The 19,806-nt window shown below is 41.7% G+C and overlaps 1 protein-coding gene across 1 annotated transcript in view; it reads left to right on the top strand.

The window, feature by feature from the left end:
- The window catches only part of LOC126260490 (spondin-2-like), a 250,824-nt gene extending 236,106 nt beyond the window's left edge, over nt 1-14,718 (top strand). The window contains exon 6 of the mRNA XM_049957818.1: nt 10,659-14,718. Within this exon, the coding sequence (XP_049813775.1) occupies nt 10,659-10,870 (212 nt within the window). The 3' untranslated portion in view covers nt 10,871-14,718. The remainder of the gene's footprint in view (nt 1-10,658) is intronic.
- Nucleotides 14,719-19,806: the final 5,088 nt, after the last annotated feature.

Genomic DNA, 19,806 nt, shown 5'->3' with positions numbered 1-19,806 from the left:
CATGAGTATTACAGCTAGTAATATCAACATCCTACGTGAAGTGCACTTTTTTGTACGACACGATGTAGAACTCATAAATGGATATAGTAACTGATCTGCTACTTTATTTTTCCCGCAGAGCTATTAACGACTGACAAACCTTTTCTACATCTCTGTCATTGTAATATCAGTGAATGAAGACAGCAATATGATCTGAGATGTTGTAGTTGGGGCCCATTACTTGGCATTTCTGACACACTGGAATGAAACCGTTCCTACATCACTTGGAATTCCGTGAGTTAAATGATGGGCAGCGAACTCCTGACGGTAGTCAAGTTTCTGTTTTCTTGATCATGCCAGAGTGGTTCAAAAATGGTTCAAATGGCTCTGAGCACTATGGGACTTAACTGCTGTGGTCATTAGTCCCCTAGAATTTAGAACTACTTAAACCTAACTAACCTAAGGACATCACACACATCTATGCCCGAGGCAGGATTCGAACCTGCGACCGTAGCGGTCGCGGGTTTCCGGAATTTAGTGCCTAGAATCGCTCGGCCACTCCGGCCGACTGCCAGAGTGGTGAGATGGACGTTGGGGAGGTCGCTAAAGTGTAAATTGCGGTACTGACTGAGGTGCCAATTTTATTTTGTCCACATAATAATCGACCAGAATATTACTGCACCTAGGGTACTTGATCAGCTTATCGAGAGTGATTTACAGTGTATGCCCAACTGGACTGAAAGCATTGGCAGTGCAATGCATTTTCCTTAATCATCATTGTACTTGTTTACTGTAACGTCACGGCTTAATCCCTATAACGGCAAGGTGCGAGACCATCGTGGTTGATTAGTACATAGGTTGATAGACAAATCCTCGGCGCTCGTTGATATACTTATCTTTTAAATCTTTGCGTTCGTTGTTTCTGCTAGAAGTACAGGTTTTGAGTTTTTTCCCTGTAAACCATGAATACATTAAAGTATATTTTATTGATTGTGTGAGCGGCTATTTTTCACTTACTTGAACAGCTGATAACAATGACAATAAAATTTGTACAATCTTAAATTAGTTTTGTCGTAACGAAATCTGTCTCACACAAAACCACTGACGCACTGCACTCGTAACACTTGCGACTGGGCGAGCATACTGTGCTCCATACCCTTAGAAAGTTCTGTAATCTTAATCCGTACTTTTCGGCTACTATGTAACAAAGTCAACAAAACTGCACAGAATTTGAATGGATAGGACTTGTCTCTGAACCACATAATGTTGACTGACTGTCTGCTAAAAATTTGTTCTACACGGAAGGTTTACGTTTACTGGCTAAATGAGGTAAGTAATTTAGAAAATGTTGCTTTTATTGTGGTCTTCAAAGCGAAGTCTGGTTTGAAACATCTCTCCACGCTAAGCTATCTTGTGTAAGCTTCTCCATTTTGTACATGATTTTGATATACTGCTCTATGACTCGTTTTCGTATCGATTGTGAGACAGCGGTGTTCGATAAATAGGGCCTCCAAATGTCTTCCGATTCCCGGTTCTTCGCGTAGAAATCGTCTGCCATTCGTTCTTTGCCATTCAGACTTCTTTGAGAAGACGGGAAGTTTTTGCACGACCCAACAACTGTGACATATGTTGGGGAATTGTCACCATAATTTCCACCAATTGCACATAAATTGTGGCACCCTTGTTCTTCTTCTGATGTATAGAACGAACTACAACACGATACCCCACTTCATCAGTGGGGCATGCCATTGGCTTATGTAGAACTAGGGAATAGAAAAGAATCAAAGCACTTGAGATGTGGTGCTATAGACGAATGTTGGAAATTATGTGGAGAGATAAGGTTAGGTTAGGTTAGGTTAGGTTAGGTTAGGTTAGGTTAATGGAATGGGGAGGTTCTTGCACAATCGGAAGGAAAAGGACATGTGATAAACACTGACAAGGGAAGGGACAGGATAATAGGACATCTGTTAAGACATCGGCGAATGACTTCCGTGGTACTAGAGGGAACTGTAGAAGGAAAAAGCTGTAGAGGAAGACAGAGATTGGAATACATCCCAAAAAAACGGAGGGTTTACTACTGAAATGTGACACGGGGATTTCGCTGTGTAGCAGGTGTGTATTTGCAAATGAAAAAAAAAAAATACTTTATTTCTCCTAGGTGCTAATTTAACTATTATGACCATCCCTCGCAAGGAACTTTACTTTTCAGGTAACGAAATAGAAATCATGCCCACAGGCGTGGCTTAAAAGGAGGAGGATGGGGGGGGGGGCAGGAGGGAGGAGAGGGTTGTCACATATGTTACTGCTACACCTCCTCCTAATATATCTTGTCATTGCCGTCCCCTTCACTTTTAACGAGCCACAAGCAACTAATATTCATCAAAAATAACAATGCATTATTATTATTATTATTATTATTATTATATTAAAACATTTTACATAATTCATGCCATCAGTGCTCAGTACATTGCTTCAGTGTAACTTCAAAGAAATTGCAGTTCAGATACTAGCATAGCACACATAATACGAATAAACGTTTCCTACATGTTTTGTTTTGAATGTTGTTGCCAACTGTTGAATGTTATTGCCAACTGTAGTGTGTGTGTGTGTGTGTGTGTGTGTGTGTGTGTGTGTGTATGTGTGTATGTGTGGGTATATGTGTGAATTGGTATATGTTTCTGAATATTTAATTGTTTATATGTGTACATGTATTTTTTAAATTTTTTACTTGATATTAGTATTTTAAACTTTTTTTGTATTTGCTATCGTTTGTCACCTGTTCGTTTTTCGCAATAGTTTTCTGGATATAGGTGAACCTCTATGTTGCTTTTTTAAACTATTGCAGTTCTGTTATTATATTTAGCAGAGAGTTTATGTTTATATCTATAACCATAATGAATGTCGTGTTCCAATGCAAGAAAACTATCACAAACAGGAAGCTGTCGCAAGAAACCAGCATGTGCTAAACGAAAGCAAAATACAGTATAAAAATATACATGGTGTTAGGAGTATAGGTATAGGTTTGATTGGTAGTTTAATATGTAGCTACTTTAGTGTGTTACTTGCTTTTTTTCTGCGTCTTTGGTAGTCTTCCTGCAAACACAGCAGATAGTTTACTACCTGCTGTTTTCTGCACAGTTGCAACTGTACTGCGAAATGAACTGTCAATGTCAGTATATACTGTCCGGTCGCGTCCATGCGTCCGTACTTCAATACCTGGCCTGCTGTCCTGGGGAAATTAAACGGTAATGGCTGGCTTGTGCCACACTTATTCGCAGGTAACAACCAAACCAAAGACATACTACTCGTAATAGCTGTAATAGCCTGTTAAATGAAGTCAATAATGACACAATGTTGTTTACTACGCTGTCCTTAGTCATATACAGAAATATCGGCACTTACACCCCTAACACCCGTGTGTATATAAAATGAAAAATTTGAAAAAAATTCAGATATACATGTACAGATCTAATACCAAGTGACACCTGACACACATGTGCACTTGCACAAATAAACACAGACACAGGATCACACATACGCAAACACATACACAAACACACGCACACACACACACACACACACACACACACACACACAAATGGTTAAAATGGCTCTGAGCACTATAGGACCTAACTGCTGAGGTCATCATTCCTCTAGAACTTAGAACTAATTAAACCGAACCAACCCAAAGACATCACACACATCCATGCCCGAGGCAGGATTCGAACCTGCGATCGTAGCGGTCACGCGGTTCAAGACTGTAGCGCCTAGAACCACTCGGCCACTCCGGCCGGCCACACACACACACACACACACACACACACACACACACACACACACACACACACACACACACACACACACACACACACACACACACAACCACAGACCGTACATGTTACACACATTCGAGAATTGGCTATGACATTCAAGAGTTGGCAATAACATTCAATAGTTAGTAACAGCTTTGAAAAAGAAATGAAGGAAATGTGTGTCCATTTTCTCAGTGCTGTGCTAGTGATAATCTGAAAGCCAATATACTGCTTTAAAACCAAAAGAGAGCAGCAACGAGGAACCTTGTAATCATATGTTTGGAGAATTGTTATGTTATATTAAATTAGAAAGTTAAAAAAGCGTTTCTAAAATGAAAATACGGTTTCCAATACGTAAAAGAAAATACCATACACACAAATATATATTGCAACCCACAGATGATGCTTTTCAAAAAATAAAGCCTAATAGATGACTCTTAGTTGCAGTTCATTTTCTTGACTACTTTTTACTTCGAGAAATACATTAAGTTCTCAGCCTTTGATATTTTTTGTAATTAACTGTTGTGTAATTCGATTATTTTTGTTATGATGTCGCAAATGGGCATAAGTCACCGTCCACCCCGATAGGCGGCGCAAATTGTGTTCTAGTTTCGCAGCAGTAATGTAAGCCACTGGACCGATCAGCCTGATGTTGTGCATTGCAAGGTATACGTACCAAATGCTGGAACATTTTTTATTTTTTATTTTTTACTCGAGCATGTCTACTCGAAATCTTGACTATTGCCTTCTAGCAATATAAATTTGCGTAAGTAACCTTCCTATGTTTCAGTCAAACGTTTTTCTATGCATTGCCGTGCAGAGTTGTCAAAATTTCGATCTGATGAAGACGTCCTTAGAGATATCGAAACCTAGGTCTAGTATTAAGAAATTATTTGCAACCCATTGGCTGTGTTATTTGGCCATTCTAACTGCGTATAGCATGATAAAATTGGTTTCATTTAGCTGCACATTAACGTACCTCACGTGACAAGTATCAACCTTATATCACACGCGTCTGAGGACGACAGGACAACAGAAGCTATAGATACTTGGGGATATCATATCAGCCCCCATCCCCATCACCCTGTATCCTCACCTTCCAACATTTTCTTTCTTTCTTTTTTTTTCTATCAGTCTTCTACCTGGTTTGATGCAGCCCGCCACGGATTCCCCTCCTGTGGCAACCAGTTCATCTAGGAGTAGCACCTGCAACCTACGTCCTCAGTTATTTGGTGGATCTATTCCTATCTCTGTCTTCCTCAACACATTTTGGCCTCTAGAGCCTCCTGTAGTACAATGGAAGTCATTCACTGATGTCTTGTCAGCGTTTTCCACATATTCCTTTCCTCCCGATTCTGCGAACAACCTCCTCATTCCTTATCTTATCAGTACACCTAATTTTCAACATTTTTCTGTAGCACCACATCTCAAATTCGATTCTGTTCTGTTTTCACGCAGTCCATGTTTCGCTACCGTACCATGCTGTGCTCCAAACGTATATTCTTAGAAATTTCTTCCTCAAATTAAAGCCTATCTTTGATGGTAGTGGACTTCTGATGGCCAGAAATGCTCTTTCTGCCAGTGCTGGTCTGCTTTTGATGACCTCTTTGATCCGTCCGTCATTGGCTATTTTACTGCCTATGTGCAGAATTCCTTAACTTCATCTACTTCGTGACCAACAATCCTTTCTTCGATTTACTCTGAATCCACTTTCTTTTGTTCGTTCCATTCAGCAGATCATGTAATTCTTCTTCAGTTTCGCTGAGGATAGCAATGTCATCAGCGAATCGTATGACTGACAGATTTCCACCCAGATTTTTAATCCCGCTCCTGAACTTTTATTTTCGTCGTTGCGTCTTCGATGTACATATTGAACCAAAAAATGGCTCTAAGCACTACGGAACTTAACTTCTGAAGTCATCAGTCCCCTAGAACTTAGAACTCCTTAAACCTAACTACCCTAAGGACATCACACGCACCCATGCCCGATGCAGGATTCGAACCTGCGACCGTAGCGGTCGCGTGATTCCAGACTGTAGCGCCTAGAACCGCTCGGCCACTCCGGCCGGCTACATATTGAACAGTAGGGGCGAAAGACTATGTACCTGTCTTATACTCTTTTATTATTCCGTCTTGACTCTTGCACATATTGAATAGTACCCATCTTCTCTACAGTTTGCCCGTATTTTTCTCAAAATTTCGAACATCTTGCATCATTTTACCTTGTCGAACGCTTTTTCCAGGTCGACAAATCTTATGAACGTGTCTTCATCTTTCTTTAGTCTTGCTTCCACCATCAACCGCAACGTCATAATTGCCTCTCTGGTGGCTTTACCTTTCCTAAAGCCAAACTAATCGTCATCTCACACATACTCAATTTTCTTTTGAGTCCTTCTGTATATTATTCTTGTTAGCAATTTGGCTGCATGAGCTGTTATGCTAATTATTCGATAATTCTCGCACTTGTCAGCTCTTGCAGTGTTCGGAAGTGTGTGGATGATATTTTTCTGAAAGTCAGATGGTACGTCGCCAGACTCATACACTCTACACAGGTCCCCAAATGATTTAGAAATTCTGAAGGAATATTATCTGTCCCTTCAGCCTTATTTGATCTTACTCTACTGGCCATTATAATTGCTACACCACGAAGATGTCGTACTACAGACGTGAAATTTAAGGGGCTCCGGAACGCCCTATACTTGCAATGTTAAAATAACGCTTATAAATTACATCTTTCCTCACAAAGTATTTGAGGTAGGAAGTTGAACTTTTTACAGATTATTTATTGGAATATGGGCTACAACTTAACACAGGGATTTTACAAAATTTTAGTTCAGTTATTGAAGATGATTTTTTTCAATTGTAATGAAAATTCACAACATTTTTTTGCAATTTTTTATTTATATATTCAAAAATATACAGTTTTTTGGAAAAAGGCTGTGTTAAATTATGCAGAAGGTACTGTGTAACATTTACTGAAAGTTTGAAACAAATATGTTTGGAAGATCCTTAGAAAACATGTAATTAGTATGAGAAAATAAAAGTTTTGGGAATCGAGCGACAAAGATTGGATTAACTTTTTAGTGCATTCCAGGTCCATAGGATGGATTATCTTCATCCTCTGCAAACTCCTCCTCCAGCTTCCTCTTGTTCCTCCTCCTGTTTACTCTTGCATGTATTTCTAGACTCTTTACAGCCCTGTCTGCAGCCCGAAGGCGTTCCTTGTCTAAAGCAAGCATCGCTCGTACCATGTTAGAACCTATCTTCATTCCCATATTTCTAAATACCTTGCACCTTACAATGTTGCCATCATTGAAAGTCGCAACAGCATCATACACACCAAAGTGAAGTGTTTCTATTCCAACAAATACAGTCTTGGGGATTCTCGACCATATAACACTATTTACACTTTCATTGGGGTTTTGAGTTTTTCCGTGAATACACTTTTTCAACAGTTCAGGTGCTGCTAAGTCTCTGAAAATAGGTTTTATCACCTCCATTATTGCATGAGGCAGACTATGCTTATGAGTGTACACTTCACCAGTTAGCAATCCTTTGTTATATTTACACCAACTGTCTTCTTCTTTGGGACACAAGCTATGTTGGGGATTTTCATCGGTTGAAGAAGTATGAAAAAAAAGAGCCCAAACAGCCTTCTTCATTTCGTCGACACTTTGTGTATTTTGCCTAATAGCCATTCCATAATAGTTCTGTATTTTGTCAATTACACTGTCAGTTAACCTTCCCTTCCCATCCAACCCTTTACCATCACTGAGTTTTTGTTTTTTGTACGAAGCTTTCAGTCGCCGAAGTCTTGTTCCCATTCGCTTCTGTACGTGTCCAATACACTCAAATTTCTGCACTACAACATCATCACCATAGGGCTTCAGTCCTTGAACATGTTTGAAACTTTTAGAATCACCGTCACCAAGGTTATTAACATATCGCACTTTATCACACGCCTCAGAACGCTGGAATATACTGGCAACACCAGCCACTTCCATTCCTCCACTACTGCCACTATAGTTAGCTTTGCAATTATTTTCATGTGTACCTTTATATTTTTGTGGACATCTACAATACTTTGATATTACTGCTATATCTAAAACTTTCCCTGTATACATACTGGTGGCAGATACTACACCATGAAGAGATGTGTGTCCCCGTTTATGCCAGGTACCATAGAACGCTGCAGTCAAATCTCTGTTACCATTATTTTCCATTACTGCCTCTTCCACAGCGTTCTTCATAGATTCTATACAGACATCTTCTACTTTAGACCCTATTAATTTATTATAGGTCGTAAACTTGGTTGGGGGATTTGGAAGATTCATGATGCCACAGAAAATTGCACCTGCAGTAGCACCCTTACCAACTGAACGCAAGGAATAAACAAATCTAATGTTGTGTTCGTAGATTTTGCTACCATTTTCTTCAGTTGCAGTTACTGCAACACTGTTCCAAAAGGTGGTCATGTATGAACACTTATCACATTTCAGTTGTATTTCACTAGCAAGTCCTACGTGCTTTATTATGGAGAGTTTCAGACCAACTTCACTACAATGAATACATCTTACACAGTTTGAAAAAATTCCTTTGAGAACCGACATATCAAATATTTCATTCACATCCGATTCGCCCATAAAACATTCATAGTTTTCACTCATTGAACCAAGCTTCTTCTGTGAAGTATTTTCTTTCCCACTTTGACTGCTATGGGCAGCCGGCCGAAGTGGCCGTGCGGTTAAAGGCGCTGCAGTCTGGAACCGCAAGACCGCCACGGTCGCAGGTTCGAATCCTGCCTCGGGCATGGATGTTTGTGATGTCCTTAGGTTAGTTAGGTTTAACTAGTTCTAAGTTCTAGGGGACTAATGACCTCAGCAGTTGAGTCCCATAGTGCTCAGAGCCATTTGAACCATTTTTGCTATGGGCAGGTGTACTTGAGAGGTTAGGTTCACTCACTTGGTTATCGTCTTTATTGTTTACAGTAATAACACATACCTTTGGCTTTCCAACATTTCTCCTTTTCTTAAAAGCCTTCAGAGGATTTCTAATAACTTTACTTTTACTCATTATTATACTTCAACAAAACAGAGACTCAAGAAACAGAATTAATTACGAATATTTTCGAGATAACGACAGAGTAAATAAACATGAAACAATCGGCAATCACACCAGCGATATATATTGAACCATCACAGGTTAGCCACAACACATACTTTATCTCACATCACTAAAATGTACCTGATGAGCACGGACGTTAATAATAACACCATTTGACAGCAGTTTAACAGCGCCACAGTGGGTCACGCCCACGTAAAACACATTTCAAAAAAAATTTAAAAATAGTTGTAGTCTTCGGAATTGAATAAATTATATATCTATTAAAAGGCAATAGTCTGCAGATTCAGAAAACGCAAAAAAGTAAAAATTGAACTTTTCATGATTTTGAGCCTTTCCGGAGCCCCTTAACAGTCAGGAAGAAGATGCTGTGATATGCAAATGATTAGCTTTACAGAGCATTCACACAAGGTTGGCGCCGGTGGCGACACCTACAACGTGCTGACATGAGGAAAGCTTCCAACCGATTTCTCATACACAAACAGCAGTTGACCGGCGTTGCCTGGTGAAACGTTGTTGTGATGCCTCGAGTAAGGAGGAGAAATGCGTACCATCAAGTTTCCGATTTTCATAACGTCGGATTTTAGCCTAACGCGATTGCGATTTATCGTATCGCGACATTGCTGCTCGCGTTGGTCGAGATCCAATGACTGTTAGCAGAATATGGAATCGGTGGGTTCAGGAGCGTAATACGGAGCGCCGTGCTGGATCCCAACGGCCTCGTGTCACTAGCAGTCGAAATGACCGGCATCTTATCCCCATGGGTGTACGGATCGTGCAGCCACGTCTCGATCCCTGAGTCAACAGATAGAGACGTTTGCAAGACAACAACCATCTGCACGAACAGTTCAACGACGGTTGTAGCAGCATGGACTATCAGCTCGGAGACCGTGGTTGTGGTTGCCCTTGACCCTGCATCACAGACAGGAGCGCCTGCGATGGTGTACTCAACGACGAACCAGAGTGCACGAATTGGAAAACGTCATTTTTTCGGATGAATCCAGGTTCTGTTTACAGCATCATGATTGTCGCATGTGTGTTTGGTGACATTGCGGTGAACGCAAATTGGAGGTGTGTATTCGTCGTCGCCGTACTGGCGTATCACCCGGCGTGATGGTATGGGGTGCCATTGGTTACACGTCTCGGCCACCTCTTGTTCGCATTGGCAGCACTTTGAACAGTGGACGTTACATTTCAGATGTGTTACGACTCGTGGCTCTATCCTTCATTAGATCCCTGCGAAACCCTACATTTCAGCAGGATAATGCACGACCGCATGTTGCAGGTCCTGTACGGACCTTTCTGGATACAGAGAACGTTCGACTGCTGCCCTGGCCAGCACATTCTCCAGATCTCTCACCAATTGAAAAGTCTGGTCAATGGTGGCCGAGCAACTGGCTCGTTACAGTACACCAGCCACTACTCTTGATGAACTGTGGTATCGTGTTGAAGCTGCGTGGGCAGCTGTACCTGTAAACGCCATCCAAGCTCTGTTTGACTCAATGCACAGGCGTATCAAGGCCGTTATTACGGCCAGAGGTGTTTGTTCTGGGTACTGTCTTCTCAGGATCTATGCACCAAAATTGCGTGAAAATGTAATCACATGTCAGTTCTAGTATAATATATTTGTCCAATGAATACCCGTTTATCATCTGCATTTCTTCTTGATGTAGCAATTTTAATGGCCAGTAGTGTGTAAATCCTCCTGCCAGTAAAGCGTGTTATAAGAACGTGTATCTGCCGCAGGTGGGCAGCACGGCGTGAGGCGGCTGGCGGCATCGCGCTGCGTGGTCGGCGAGTGGAGCGAGTGGTCCGACTGCAGCGCCTCTTGCGGAGCCGGCGAGTCGCGCAGGAGCCGCGCCGTGTTGAGGACGGGCGCTCGGCCGTGTCCGGCGCTGTCCGAGGCGCGGCCGTGCGCCGGCGTCGCCGCCTGCACGCGCCGCTTCTTCTCCTGGTGACGGGCCGCCCCCGCCCTCAAATCTCCCACCGACCACTGCCACCGCTGGCGTCACACCTCACCGTGGCCGGCCGATTTACTGCAAACGAGGCACAGGCTGGAGAACGCCCGCTGCTGACACGGGCGCTAGTCTTCTGTTTTTCCGTAACTGCAGTCGAGGCAGTCTTCTTACTTCATAGACCAACTCTACTGTGGCTGTTTACTACTACGTCATCCCAACGCACGTTTTACAGAAATCATTTAGAATTTCATTTCGCCACGTTCCTTTTTCGTTGTCAGGATGAAATTGATGAGGATAGCAAGCATCGTGAATAGAAATAAGGAAGATAACTGTATAGCTATTTAACTACACTAATTACAGACACGCTGGAACCAGGCACATTTTGCATCACACCGTTTATGGTCTTGATCAAAAGCGAGTTGAATAACACTTCACTTCAGTAACCGGGGTCACGTGGTACAAGGACGTGACACACACCTGTCGTACGTCGTGTCACAGCCCCAACGAACAAATACCACAAAAAGTAGTGAAAGGATTTGTTCCTGTCCACCATTTCTAGTTATTTTTCTAAATCGTTATTACAAGATACAATCGATGTTGAAAATATAACTTACCTGTTCATCGAAAGAAGTCGGTGATTCTCGCGATTAGAGCAGATCTTTGCATACACGTTTCCTGTCAAAATTATAAATAATTATAAAAAATTGCAATGTTGAATAGATCACTAAGTGCACTTAATGTCTCCTTCGCTCTCTCTCTCTCTCTCTCTCTCTCTCTCCTTCTTCTCTCGTCACTCTCTTCATCGCAGCCACTAAACTAGTTTTTCACACTACCTCAGGTGGCCGCCAATCACTTGACAATGGTCTTTAAGGATACAACTGATTGGACTTGGTCCACAAATACATTTTAAATTTTCCCAGAAGTGTGATCATGGCTTTTAAAATTCAACATTTCCAAACATGTTGCTAAATTGCCGTGCCAGTACTTCAGACTTGTCAAAAGAAGAACGAAACCATGCGAGTGGCTGTCTACTTCCTGTGTTTTATTTATCAGTGCTAAGACGAAAATGTATTTCGTCTCCTCCTGCGCAAGAGCGTGGGATATATTTCTTGCTATATAAGACTGGCTAAAAGCTTCTAATTAATTTTAGCTGAAGTGTTGTATTGTGCATTTCATCGCGTGCAGTTTTGAATCAGTATGAAGTTTTTTCGAAGAAGTGGGCAATATATCACTCTGTAATAACTGAGGCGGCTCTATGAACACGACAAAATACTCTTGCCAAAATGTAAGCGGCTCCTTATACATTAAATGGTATCAAAAAAAGATAAAAGCTTTCGAAATGCACTTCTAAAAAAATGCGAAGGTTTTTTCACACCCGGAGCTGGTTCCTAAAGTACTTTTGAAGGTGGTCGCGGGGTACATACCATGAAATTACGTGACCCTTCCTCGTATGCTATGGATTCTTAGAAATCTACATCTACTTATATACTTCGCATGACAAGGTACAGCGTATCGTGAAGAGTGTATCGTGTCAGTATTGCAGATTTTCTTTCCTACTTCATTCTCTTTCTATGGAAAATGAGGATGCTCCAGTGAACAATTTGAGGTAGGGTATTTCGAGTCGGAGAAGCAAGGTTAAGGAGGATTAGTTACAGTTAACAGCAAATACCATCATTTACACAATGAACGTACCATTTGTAATGCATCTTACAAAATGTGCTGAAACTGACGGCCATCAACCTCAATGCGAGCATGACATCGGCGAACAAGGTTCTGACTCACCATGACCAATGTCCATCATATGTTTCGAATCACACCACAGGCTGCTACAATTCTGGTAACTAATTTATCCTATGGGGTCTCATACACAAGTGACTTTAGATATCCCCATAGGAAATAATGAAGGGGATTCGGGTCAGGTGACCTCGTAGGCCATGGAATAAGACCTCCCCTTCCAGCCCAACGACCAGGAAATGCAACATTGAGATGGTTGCGGACATCCACACTGAAGTGAGGCGGTGCATCGTCATGTTGTATCCACAACCTCTCACGAACATCCAAGGGTACGTTCTCCAACAAGTCAGGTAGAACCCTTTACACGAAACTAAAATATAGGTGGACATTCAGATGGCATCATGACGTCCTAGTAATCAGATTCGTCCTCCTTGTTTCTTTGCAGGAAATAAAGAATGTACATGTAGATAAAACGTACAGTTCGTGTAAAATTGTACGCATGTTAATTGTAAGTGGAAGACGGGAATACTAGACAAAGCGGCAGACAAGTTTACTTCAATATCTCCTTCAGTTGGATTCTCTTACCCCAGGTTCCCTATCTCAAATTGTTCAGTGGAGCATTCTCTATGTCCTGTTGCGTTTTTGAACGCTCTAAGGGGAACATTCTGTGTATCTCTGTACGCACTAATCCGTCTTATGATCCCCACCAGATATTACCATAGTATCGGCATAATAGTAGCCCCGTTCTCTTCAAATACAAGCTCTCTAAATTTAGTTAACAAGATTTCCCACGACCTGCTTCGTCCTCCAAGAACTACAAGTTTCCCGAGCATTTCTATTGCACTAACGTATGGGCTACCGCCTTGTTACAAAAGTAGCAACGCATCTATGAATTAGTTTTGTGCCTGCTGCCATGCCTACTTCACAGTTTGTCCAAGTCTTTCTGCAGTTCCTTCTGATCGTCTATCGGAGGTCCTTTCATGTATACAACAGCGAAAAATCTTACAGTGCTGCTGTTCGTCCCTGATAAATCGTTTACGTGTATTGAAAACATCAGAGGTGCTATTAGGCTTCCTTGGGTCACATCCTATAATACATCCCTTTTTGCGGAACACCCGCCGTCAAGTATTACGTGTTGAGTTCTATCAGTCAGAAATTCCTCAAGACAGTCATATGTATAAGTAATGTTAATTTCGAGAGCAAGTGCTCCTAACACATAAAGGAAATGTATTTGCAATTGCGAAGATGAATCACCATCTACTGTATATTAGAATGACGATAATGGAAAATTTGTGCCCTACCGGGACCTGAACCCGGCCTTAACAGGTTCGGCTATCCGTGAACGAATCATGGTCAGATCCAAACTTCCACATGTCATGGTCCTTCTGTCACAACCTTCACTCTTACGTTACGTATATTCCCGACCAGGAAGGATATATTTACTGAGAGTCGAGTGCCTGGTATTTCGTAGCTACTAAAAAAAAGAGGATCATATAGATGCTTAATGACTATAAACGGCAAAGTGGTTTCTCCAGTAAACAGTTGATTTCCTAAGACGTTCCGCCTTGGCGTGATTATCTCTTGAACAACACATTGGTTAGAGGCGACATCCAGGACCGCTTGATGGATCTGACACACGTCGGTCAAGGGCCAGCTTCCTCTCGCCGCAATCTCCGACAGTGGGCGAAGCGCGGCTGCGTTAAGTTAATTGTCCTTGCTCCGGACTCGAGTGGATCACATTTCCTCTGACGTTTTCGCCGTTGTCGTTTAGAAGCGTCGTCTGCAGCTGGCGGAAGCTGTGCCAGAAATGACAGGCAGTTTAGAGGGAAGGTCGCGACGTGCGGAGGAGCGGGCCACAGAACGAGTGCTTGTTACACAACCTGTCGCCCGGGCCTGACAGCCTTAATTGTGCCGTAAACATGGAAGCTCATCGTCATGCCACTGAAATAAAAAACACAGTCTGTGTTGTGACTGCCCAGCCGTTAGTGTCTCGAGAGCTCATTGCAGGCGACGACCTACAGCTGTTCTACACTTTTATGATACCACAGAAACCGTGGCACGCATGTCAGCTTGCATACGTAATGACCAGCAACACGAAACAGCAGGTTGGACGCTGCAAAGTCTGAGAGAAAGACTGTAGTCCGCAGAGCGCAAGCAGAAAAAAATATTCAGTCGTTAAGGGTGCTTAAACGGTAAAATCACAAAAGAATGTATGTGCGACGAGTGTAAAGTTAGAAAGTCATAGAAACAGGAGAACACTCTCATTCTACACCTTAGAGCAGAAAGCAGCATACTGCAGTTTAAATGCTTGAACGTTATAGATTCAGTGCGTTCGCTTTCTACAGGAAACGGTTATGAATGATGGCGTAAACTCTCATCACACTTATCAGAAAAGTCGTTGTGGATGTACAGTCATATTGCTAGTACCATTGGCACACTGGTTGGACTACACGATACGTACTTATTCAGCTCGCCAGTACACTTATTAACGAAAAGTCGAATTGTTATTTACACACAAATTTCGTTCACATATGTAGCATTCTTGAATAATTTATTCTAGAAGTTCTCCCCTCTTGATTAACATTTGTGAGTTACGAAGGTATAGGCTGTTCCATTAATCCGAAGTCATGCATTCCAAGGAAATCTAAGATAGGTAAAGTGAAAAAAAGCTTTTACGCATCTTGAAAATTACAGCCGTATTGAGATCTGTAGTAAGAGTGTGTGGAAACAGTAGAAATACATTAGGTGTTTTGTGAAAAATGGTTTATTATTACAATGATTCTGTTGCGACTCATTTCAGATTTAATAGTAATAATTTGAATACATGCTGTTACCATTAACATCATCGCAAATAAGTCAATACAAATTAAGTCTATTTAGAGAATGTAAATACTTCATTGTACATATATATATATGTATAAAGGAACTAAGTCACATATTTTAAATAGTATTTATGGTGATATATTTATAACTTTGTATTATTTATTCATAAAATATACTGAAAAGACAATACTATATCTCTTCTCTTCCTTTTTTTGCTACTTTTACTGAGTACCGAGACAACAGTTGTGAACAATTTTGCTATATGTAAAAGAAATAGTTCCATGGTATTTTGGAAACCATAACGCTGCGTCAGAGAAGTGTGTTCTTATTATATTGTATTGAAGTTAATTCCTCAAGTACATGGTGAATTTGATTTTTTGGCATTGGCTTTTCTCAGATTATATTTGAATAAATCTGTCCATAACATCTTGCAACCAGTTCCGTCGATGCGTCATCATTTCGATGGTACACAAGTGCCTCCGCCGTGCAGTGTGTAGGTGGAGTAGGGTGAGGGTGAGAGCTATACAGACATGGGGCTCAATATTTTTGTGAATACCTTATTTACCTTACAGAAACCCAATTTAACGAGATGGAAAACACCATTTTAAAAGCAAAGTTTATTTTTGGTCCGAATAAACTTGAACAGAGCTTGAATAACATAAAAATCTTCTTGAAATTATAACTAATACAAAACAATTCAGGCTGGTTCCATACGGGAAACACAATTAAAGGCACAACACTTTACAATATACGGCCTTCGCCGTTTAATAGTTCGTGAGTAGTACCTCTTTGTACCACATAATTTTCACCTACCGATATACTATTCAACCACGCACGTCTAACCGATCAGTACACCATTTACATATACACAATAAAGCCACAGTAATGAGACCACTGTCTGTGTTCAACGTCAAAGTGCAATAACTACTGACAGACGGAAGACAGCAGCACAGCAGTGTAGGGTGCTACAGTTGCTTGTATCTTAGTAGGACACCATCAGACAGGCTCCAGAGGAAGGGCTTGGGAAAAGTATTGAGCATCATTTTTTACCAAGAGCTCTTTAAAACAGTTTATTAACCAATAATAATTTTTTTCCTCAACAGAAACGAGATATAAGGCTCAACTGAAAAAAAAAATTCAAGATTAAATTGAACCTTTACCCTTGAGAAAACCATTAAATGTGAAATTTCAGAAGCGAAAGAGTTTAGATATTCCTTAAAGTCTTTTTCTTTTAAATTACAGTTCACAAAACATTAAACATAAATAATTAATGTAACTCTGCAGGCTTTCGTGGATTTAGGTCATTAAAGGTAAAATCTTCTGGCGTGTTAGGCAGCGTCATTTTCCTCTAAAATAATCGAAGTTTCGACACCTCTGCTGGGATCTTATTCAGGATCTTCCCTAGTCCACTGTTGCTAGAACACTGTTAGAGACCAGTGTCGCGTTCTCTTATAAAGGGGAATTTTCCCGAGTTTGAGCTGGAGAAGTGGGAGTGTTGGTTAAAATTCTTGTAGCTACTATTGGTGGGCCATCGTCATGGGCTAATATACCCGCGTTGATGCAGAAGAAGAGGCGTCATTGGCTAAACTCTTGTGGATACTATTGGTGGTCCATCTCCATTAGATAGAAAGGCATTATTCTGCACTTACGCTGGAGAACGGTTATTGGTTGAAATTCCTCCTACTGCTATTGATTGGCCGTCATCATTGGCTAGATGATTGTGTCTACTCAAGCCGAAGGAGAGTTTGATTGTGAAGTTATTTGGACACGTTTAACAGGGCTAGGAGAAATAAAGTTAATTGTTGAGTGTTATAACCGGCCACCAGGTTCCACCGTGACAGTTCTAGAATCATTCAGAGGGAGTATACACTCAGTTTCGCAGAAGTACCCGGATCATGCTATATTAGTCGGAGGCGACTTCAACCTACCTAGTATACACTGGGATGTCCATGGATTCATTACAGGTGGTACAGACAAGCCGTCGTGTGAATTAATTTTGAACACATTATCCGAAAACTGTCTTGAACAGCTAAATCGACAGCCAACGCGTAATGGAAATATTTAAGGTTTGGTAGCCCTGAACAGACCACCTCATCGACGGTGTCAGTGTTGAGGCAGGAATTAGTGATCATGATGTTATCATTACGACTATGGTTACGAAAATTAAAAAGTCGGTCAAGAAGGCTAGGAGAGTATTCTTACTAGAAAGAGCAGATAAGCAGTTGTTAGCATCCAACTTAGTAAATGAATCGACCTCATTTACTTCCGGTTCGATGGACGTGAAATAATTATGGGCAAATTTTAAACACATTGTAAATCACACGTTGGAGAAGTATGTGCCGAAAAAGTGGGTTACGGACAGAAAAGACCCACCGTGGTTTAACAGCGCAATTCGGAGAATGCTCAGGAAGCAAAGACAGTTGCACTCGCGGTACAAGAAAGATCGGGAGAATGAGGACAGGCAAAAGTTAGTAGAGATTCGTGCTGCTGTAAAAAGAGCGATGCGCGAAACATACAACCACTACCACCGTCATACTTTAGCAAAAGATATTGCTGAAAACCCAAGGAAATTCTGGTCTTACGTAAAATCGGTAAGCGGGTCGAAGGCTTCCATCCAGTCACTCACTGATCAGTCTGGCCTGGCAACGTAAGCTGAAATTTTAAATTTAGCATTTGAGAAATCTTTCACGTAGGAGGATCGTACAAACATACCGCCGTTTGAGTCTCGTACACATTCCCGTATGGAGGACATAGCGATAGACATCCATGGGGTTATGAAGCAGCTGAATGGGTTGAAAATAAATAAATCGCCAGATTCTGATGGGATTCCAATTCGGTTTTACAGAGAGTACTCTACTGCATTGGCTCCTTACTTAGCTTGCATTTATCGCGAATCTCTTGCCCAACGTAAAGTCTCGAGCGACTGGAAAAAAGCACAGGTGACGCCTGTATATAAGAAGGGTAGAAGGACGGATCCTCAAAATTACTGACCAATATCCTTAACATCGGTTTGTTGCAGGATTCTCGAACATATTCTCAGTTCGAATATAATGAATTTCCTTGAGACAGAGAAGTTTCTGCCCATGCATCAGCACGGCTTCAGAAAGCATCGCTCCTGCGAAACGCAACTCGCCCTTTTATCACATGATATCTTGCGAACCATGGATGAAGGGTATCGGACGGATGACATATTCCATGAGTTTCGGAAAGCGTTTGACTCGGTGCCCCACTGCAGACTCCTAACTGAGGTACGAGAATATGGGATTGGTTCCCAAATACGTGAGTGGCTCGAAGACTTCTGGTAATAGAACCCAGTACGTTGTCCTCGATGGTGAGTGTTCATCGGAGGTGAGGGTATCATCTGGAGTGCCTCAGGGAAGTGTGGTAGATCCGCTGTTGTTTTCTATCTACATAAATGATCTTTTGGATGGGTGGATAGCAACGTGCGGCTGTTTGCTGATGATGCTGTGGTGTACGGGAAGGTGTCGTCGTTGAGTGACTGTAGGAGGATACAAGATGACTTGGACAGGATTTGTGATTGGTGTAAAGAATGACAGCTAACTCTAAATATAGATAAATGTAAATTAATGCAGATGAATAGGAAAAAGAATCCTGTAACGTTTGAATACTGCATTAGTAGTGTAGCGCTTGACACAGTCACGTCGATTAAATATTTGGGCGTAACATTGCAGAGCGATATGAAGTGGGACAAGCATGCAATGGCAGTTGTGAGGAAGGCGGATAGTCGTCTTCGGTTCATTGGTAGAATTTTGGGAAGATGTGGTTCATCTGTAAAGGAGACTGCTTATAAAACACTAATACGATCTATTCTTGAGTACTGCTCGAGCGTTTGGGATCCATATCAGGTCGGATTGAGGGAAAACATAGAAACAATTCAGAGGCGGGCTGCTAGATTTGTTACTGGTAGGTTTGATCATCACGCGAGTGTTAAGGAACTCGGGTGGAGGAAAGGAGGCGTTCTTTCCGTGAATGGCTACTGAGGAAATTTAGAGAACCAGCATTTGAGGCCGACTGCAGTACAATTTTACTGCCGCCAACTTATATTTCGCGGAAAGACCACAAAGATAAGATAAGAGAGATTAGGGCTCGTACAGAGGCATATAGGACGTCATTTTTCCCTCGTTCTGTTTGGGAGTGGAACAGGGAGAGAAGATGCTAGTTGTGGTACGAGGAACCCTCCGCCACGCACCGTATGGTGGCTTGCGGAGTATGTATGTAGATGTAGATGTAGATACGAAACGGACAGAGCAAGAGAAGGGGAATAAAATATTATTGTTCGTCGAGGTGACTCGCACACCGCGGCCGCATATTCACTTCCGTGACGGCGGGGAGCCACGATGCCGGGAGCCAATAGCCGT

This window comes from Schistocerca nitens, chromosome 5 (genome assembly GCF_023898315.1).
Source record: "Schistocerca nitens isolate TAMUIC-IGC-003100 chromosome 5, iqSchNite1.1, whole genome shotgun sequence".
Classification (NCBI taxonomy): Eukaryota; Metazoa; Arthropoda; class Insecta; order Orthoptera; family Acrididae; genus Schistocerca; species Schistocerca nitens.
The sequence above is the reverse complement of the archived record's forward strand: the minus strand, read 5'-3'. Positions and strand labels throughout refer to the sequence as shown.